The sequence below is a fragment of the Cebus imitator genome, unplaced genomic scaffold (assembly GCF_001604975.1).
Source record: "Cebus imitator isolate Cc_AM_T3 unplaced genomic scaffold, Cebus_imitator-1.0 Scaffold555, whole genome shotgun sequence".
In the NCBI taxonomy this organism is placed as follows: Eukaryota; Metazoa; Chordata; class Mammalia; order Primates; family Cebidae; genus Cebus; species Cebus imitator.
Window position 1 is genome coordinate 1,027,323 of NW_016107870.1, and position 6,700 is coordinate 1,034,022.

Below are 6,700 nucleotides of genomic sequence, written 5' to 3' on the forward strand. Positions count from 1 at the left end.
CGGACCCTGTCCAGCCGGGCCTGGGCGGCCCCTCCTGCTGCCTCTTGACTTCTGAGATGCTGTGGGTCATGCTGTTCTAGCCCCACATCACTGCTAAGGAGGCTGAGGCCAAGGTTGTGGAGCCCATGCCCCGGGCAGGGTGAAGCACAACTACCCACTGGGGCCCCTGTTCTGAGGAGGGGTCTGGTGGAGCCCAGGGCGTGGGAGAAGGAGCAGGCGCACAGGATGTCTCCCCTCTGGGGGGCACTGGAGCCCCTGTCCTGGGACAAGGACACACTCCCCAGCCCTGAGTGTGGGACCACCCCTCATTCTCGTCTCTCCCTAAACTTGGAAAAACATGAGGAGAGACTTTTGCTTTAAAAAATATTTTCAATAATAAGACATCCTATTTTGGGGGGGTTAGGAATAGAGATAAATATGAAAACTTTTTTTTTTTGATAAAACACGTATCAAGGACATGTTTCCAGGTTTAAAGTTCATGAACATATAAAACAGAAATTGGGTCCTGGCACCTTGAGTGCAGGATTCTGAGGTTCTACATCTGGTTCTGAGGTTCTGGGTTTGGTTCTGGGGTACAGACAGCTCAAGTAGGAGGTCTCCTTATGTCACCAAACTACACAACTCGGAGGTTCTATATCCACCAAAGGCTAGTCTGGGGCCCATCAGCTGCCTGGGAGGGGGCCCCAACGAGGCTCATGGGTCCAGCATGCCTCCTGGGGGGACCCTGCTCTCACCACACAAGAGCCCCCAGCCAGGAGCACCATGCCAGCCAGCTGTGGGCGATGAGGGGGCTTCTGACCCGCCCTGCCCCTGGAGTTCCTGCTCGGGACGGTGGGCAGAGCCAGAAGACACAGCCCTCCCCACTGGGTCTAGGACGGCCTCCAGGGCTGGGGCCTGCGGGCGGGCGCCCTGACAGCAACCCGGCGTCTGCCAGGGGAGGCGGCGGGGTCTGCGCTGCCGGGCAGCCTAGGCCTCGGAGGAGGACCGCGAGGGTCCCTGCAGTAGCAGGGCCCGGTAGGCGGGAGAGCTGAGGAAGCGTGGGTAGGAGTCCCGGTGCATGAGCGTGTATATCTGCAGCTGCGCGTCGTCGAATGTGTGCGCCGACGGCTCCTGCATCTTCTTGTTGATGCCCTCCCGCACGCGGGAGTCCAGGCTCACCTGCGGGACAAGGCGCTGGGGTCAGGGGGCTGGGGAGGGGCCTTCCCCACCTGGTGCCGGAGCAGGCTGCCCCCTGCCCGTGCCGGTGGCCGGCGCACCTCCCTGGGGGACAGGATGGACACGTAGTCCTCGTAGATGAGCCGCGCCTTCTCGTCCACCATATGCTGGTTGGCCTCGGCCTTCAGCTCCTCGCAGGCCAGCCAGAAGAGCATGTTCTCCTCGCTGTACTCCGTCCGCAGGAAAGCCCGGAACACACTGCGTCCCGCTGGGCTGTGCATCAGCTTGTCAAAGGACTGTGCCCAGCTCTGCACCTCCTCAGGACTTGGTGTGGCACTGTGAGCATCGGGCTGCGTTAGGCCTGAGTCTCCTGGCCTGGGCCCCCCAGCACACATACACCAGCCGGGTGGACTCACCACACTTCACAGCTGGGGAGGGGCTGCAGCTTGCTCTCCCGGGAGGCCTGCCATGCACGCCGCCGCTCTTCGTTCCTAGAGCAGGGAGGAAGCGGCACTGCCCTGGCACACGGGGCTTCCCGTTGGGCTCCCCCCCACCGTTCCCCAGGGAATATGCCGTCCAGTTTGCTGTTCCTGCCACAGTGCCCAGGCAACAGACTCTGCCCCAGTGGCCGGGACTTTCTGGCCTTCCAGGAGGGACCCTTTGGCTCCTGGTGCTCCTCCCCATCCCTGGCCCACTGGGCAGGACACTGCTCCTAGGCCTGATCTTGACCCCCGTCCCTGTCCCTCCGATGGGGCCGCACGCTGCAGGTCTGGCGTGCCGGCAGTGTCTTGTCGGCTGACGCGAGTGAGGGTCCCAAACCCACGTGTCCACACCGGTCAGGTCCTGGAGCCTGACCCCTGGCTCTCTCAAGGGAAGCTTCTTCCCTGCCTTGGCTACTAGCACCGTCAGGGCTGGACCCAAATCCAGACCCGGCTGACCTCTCTCCAGGGCACCTGGACGGCTGGCAGACGTCATGTACCCAGACGTCCTGACTCCTCTGGACGAGGCCCCTGGACTCCTCCCACCCCCCTCCTCACTGTCCCCCGCCCACCCCCACATTGCTCATGGGTCAGCTGACCCCACATGGGTCCTGAAGCACTGTCCCCTCATCAGCCAGGGCCTGAAGCCTGAGTAGGGCCAGGCTTCTGCAAGGCAGGAAAACATCCACCAGCTCCCCTACCCTCCTAGAAAATCTGTTATCATTTGGGAGCCCCACTCCCACCCCCACAGGAATGCCCAGAGACCACCCCTCCAACCCTGTGCTCTTTTACCCCTGCTCACGCTGTCTGGGAAGCTCTTGGCCATCACCCAGGGCCAGTGGTTCCCTCTTTGGGTCTCTGCTCGAAAGTCCCTCCACCCCACACAGTCTGGGGGGTTCTGTGCCTCTTTCTTTCTTTCTTTTCTTGAGACAGAGTTTCGCTCTTGTTTGCCCCAGCAGAAGTGAAATGGCAGAATTTCGGCTCACCACAACCTCCGCTTCCCAGGTTCAAGCAATTCTCCTGCCTCCCAAGTAGCTGGGATTACAGGTGCCCACCACCACGCCTGGCTAATTTTGTATTTTTAGTAAAGATGGGGTTTCACCACGTTGGCCAGACTGGTCTTGAACTCCCGACCTCAGGTGATCTGTCCGCCTCGGCTTCCCAAAGTGCTGGGATTACAGGCGTGAGCCACCACACCTGGCCTGTGCCTGTTACTCCACTGCAGGCACCCAGGGCCCAGCCTGGGCTGGCCCACAGCAGCATCGATAAGCACATGCTGTGTGAACGGAAGCATGCGTGTACACAGCAGCTGGATGCACCCTTGGCAAGACAGGCACAAGAACCATACACAAGCCCCCTGAACCTCCCAGGGGCCCAGGCACCGGCCACTCATCACCAGGGCCCCACAGACCCTGGACAGGACAGGGCTGGCTGCGAGGTGGCAAGGACATCCTGCCTTCAGGGGATGCCTCATAAGCCACCACTGGGACCCCTCCTGAGTCTCCTTGGCCCCATACCCCTGGCTCCTCCCCAGCTGGGCACCCCAGGCCCCACTCACCAGGAGCAGCTACAGCAGCAGCACCAGCACAGGCAGCAAGGGTTGCGGCTGGGGGCCGCTGGAGGGGCTGCATCATGGCTGGACATTGAAGGGGGCCGGTCCGCCTCCTCTGGCCCTGTGTTCTGCGGGGACATGGGGCTACCTCAGCCTCCAGGTCAGAACCCACCAGACCCGCCACCTTTCGCCTACCCTCCCATGGGTGGCCCCTGCTCCCAGGGACATGACCATTCTGGCCTCCCAGGTGTTCAGGGGTCTCCCAACTCCTTGTGACCCCTCAGGTTGCCCCACCCCATCTCCCCCAGGGGAGCAGAGGCAGAGGGGAGGTGGCGTACCTGCTTCTCAGCCTCATGCGGGGTGGGCATGGGTGGGCAGAGGAGGTTGCCCAGGCTCCGTGGTGCCAGCTCTCAGACCCTCACCACAGCCTGGGGGTCTGGGGAGAGGTGCCAAGGTTCTGACTGAGAACCAGAAACCCCAGCCCCCACCTGTCCCTTAGGAGGGGTCCTGAGGGTGTCTCCCTAGCTGGGCCTGCTCCTGCCTCTGGACCCGGCTCTCCCGAGGGCTTCTACGCCTACTCTAAGCTTACAGCAGGGCTGGGAGGGGGCCCAGGGTCATGGAGGAGGGGACTGCAGCAGCTTGTGGCCCCTCCTCCCAGGCTGGGCCCCAGATGAGGCCCCCACAGGAGGTTCCGGGACACCCCATCCGCTCAGTCCCTGGGAAGCCGGAAGCCTGGGTTCCTCTTTCTTGGTTTCCGGCTCCCAGCCCCTCCCAAAGGGGCCCCGAGAGTCTGGGGCTACCAACTGATGCATGAGGGTGGTGGCCAGACTCGTTTCTAGGGTGTCAGGTGGGGAGGAGACAGAGCAGCTCTCCCCCAAGAGTCCAGGTCTGTCTGTAGGCCCTGGAGGTCTCAGCCAGGGCGGCAGGCTAGCCCTGTGGCATTGAGGATTTAAGTGGCACTCACGGCCGGACCTCCTGAGGGTATGGGAAGGGTTGCAGGGCCCTGGTGCTGAGGGACGTGCCCCCCAAACATGGTTCTTTGGTCCTGCTGTCTCCCACCCAAGACTTCCCTCCCTTCCTGCCCACTACCTCTAGGCTGTGAAACTGCTGTGGACCAAGGCCCTACCGCAGGGCACGCCAGCCAGGGAAGTGGGGGTGGCAGTGGGCGGGGGAACCCTGCTCCCCAGTCAAAGCCCGGAGTTGCTGACAGGTGCGGTGTGGCATGGCGTGTGTCCTTCCTGGTGTTTGGCTGCACCGTCTGCAAGGGAGGTGCGCCAGGAACGCCAAGGCCGTGGGTCGCCCTCTTGCTACCCAAGATACCACTTCGAATCCCGTCTCCCTGGGTGATGGCACAGGGTGCCGATCTGCCTGGAGGCGGTTGTGAACAGCCGCGCCCACCTCTGCGCAGGGTAGGGCCCTCTGGGCCTCCATGCACACTGCCGGCCTCCTCATCCGCCGGCCTCCTCCCTGGCCAGGAGGCTCCAACTTGGTTCGACTTCAGTGTCTCACTCTTCACCCTCTCTGATGTGCCCCCCCTAGCTTGTGGCCGTTGAGTGCTTGTTTCTGCCTGGTTGGCCTCTCTTGGCCTCTCTTGGGACAGGGTGCAAATGGAGCTCAGAGGAGACAATGCTGGAGTTCTGCACTCTTAGGACACCCACTGCCCCGGGGCCTGGGCATGCAGAGGCTACTGCCCTGGCCCAAGTCTGGAGCAGGTGCAGGGGACCTCAGCCCCTTACCACCTGCCCACCTTCCTCTGAGACTGTTGGTCCCACGGGCTCCTAGCAAGTACATGAGGGGACAAAAAGCAGCCCTGCAGCTGGGCTTCCTTTTAGGGGTCAAGTTTCTAGGGAAAGGAAGGGGTGTGGCACCCTGAGGTTTGGTAGCTGTACCAGACGGGGCTGTGACTTCCCCAGGCGGCAGTTCTTCCTCCTCTCTGTCCCCACCCAGAGTCCTCCCCCACCCTGGATACTGTCCCTCCTGGGCTAACAACTCCACCCCGGCTCTGAACTAGAGGAGGGGATGTGTCTAGGGGTGCAGGGCCAGGGTGCCAGGGGCTTCGTTTGCTGCAGAGGAGGGAGCCAACCCCTTCCTTCCCAGTTGCAGGCCCTGGACTGGTCACCATCCCTGGACCTGGCTTCCTGTACCCTTCTCTGGTCAACTGGGACCACCTATGTCCCCAGGCTACTCCCCTTCTCTCCTGGGGGATACAGAGTCTCAACTAGGGTTCCCCTGCTCGTCATCCTGGTACTGGGGATCCCCCTTCCCCAGTCCCCCAGGCTTTGGCCCCCAAGTCTGGGATGGGAGAGGCGGGACAGGAGGCACGTCTGGTCTCTGGGGATAGAGGCTCCCTTGGGAGTGGCTGCTGCTTTGCTCCACAGAAGGAAAAAGAACGTCCCAGAGCCTGCCCAGTCCAAAAAAAGAATAAGAAAATGTGACAATCCCAGAGAAAAATGTCACAACCTTTGAGAGGGGGGTTGAGAGGGGCTCCATTCTCAGTTCTGTTCCTGCCCATGGCCTTTCCCATCTGCCACCCTCCCCATCTGGCTTGGGCGAACCCTAGCCTGGTCCCTCCAAGGAAGGCCAGCCCTCCCCAGCCCACCTCTAAAACAGTGGTGGTGACCCACCCACCGCGCTCCTCTCTCCGCTCTTAGGGTCCAGTTTGGGAGCCTGTGTCCACCTCCAGCCTCTGACGTCCCCACCTCTACCTCAAGGCGCCCTACTCACCAGCGACCCAAAGGCGGGGTGGGGGCAGGAGGGGCCAGGTTGGGTGTGGGCCCCACCCTGGCTGCCGAAGGGGCGTGCACTGCAGCAGCAGGGACTCGAGTCAGACGGCAGGAGGGACTCCTGCCGCGCTCTGGAGGGAGGCTAGCGCCAGGAGCCCCCGATGGGCTGGGGCCGGGGGCGCAGCACCTTCCCTGCAGCTCGCGGGGCTGAGTGGCGGCCAGATCCGGCGAGGTGGGGGCGGGGGCGGACAGGGTGTCCCGCCCCGGCCCCTCCTCAGCAGGCAGATGGGGGGAGGAAGACGCGGAAACCTGGGTTCTTCCGGCCCCCACCTTTGAGCAATCACTTCCCCAGGCTTTGAGCTCCAGAAAAAGGGGAACCCAGCCGTAGCGCCCCCTCCCCCACGCGCGGGGGCCGGGCTGCAGTTCCACTGCGGCCCAGGGTCCACGTGGACCTGGCGGCGGGAGCCCGTGGGGTTCGAGGCCCGCGCGCCGCCTCCTGCGGCTCCCGCCCCGCTCGGTCCCCGGGCCCGGGCAGGGAGGGGCAGGGCCGCCGTCCCCGCGCCGCGCGCGCGCACTCACCAGCCGCGCTCCCGAGCCACTCGCGCCGCCGCCGGCCCGCGCGCTCCGAGGTCCCGCTAGGCCGTCGGGGGGGGGTAGGGAGGGGAGGCGCAGTGCGCAGGCGCCTCGGCCGCACTTCCCCAAAGCCGCGCCGGGACTTCCTCGCGCCGGGGGCGCCCGGCCCGCCCCGCCCTCGGCCCCGCCCCTCCTGCGCTCGGCCCCGCCCCACCCCG

General features: G+C 64.0%; 1 protein-coding gene across 4 annotated transcripts; it reads right to left on the reverse strand.

The window, feature by feature from the left end:
• Positions 1–349: 349 nt before the first annotated feature.
• RGS19 (regulator of G protein signaling 19) lies at positions 350–6,615 on the reverse strand. 4 transcript variants are annotated; one of them, XM_017515658.2, is made up of 6 exons: positions 6,489–6,615; positions 3,525–3,622; positions 3,193–3,314; positions 1,572–1,646; positions 1,257–1,491; positions 350–1,158 (listed from the first exon to the last, which is right to left on the reverse strand). In XM_017515658.2, exons 2-6 carry the CDS (start codon positions 3,552–3,554, stop codon positions 967–969), a joined length of 654 nt encoding a protein of 217 aa, XP_017371147.1. In that variant the 5' UTR covers positions 3,555–3,622; positions 6,489–6,615; the 3' UTR covers positions 350–966. The 4 variants fall into 4 exon arrangements, with proteins under 4 accessions (XP_017371147.1, XP_017371145.1, XP_017371146.1 ...); XM_017515656.2 differs by lacking the exon at positions 6,489–6,615 and adding an exon at positions 5,911–6,445; XM_017515657.2 differs by lacking the exon at positions 6,489–6,615 and adding an exon at positions 5,786–5,880.
• Between the last annotated feature and the right edge of the window lie 85 nt (positions 6,616–6,700).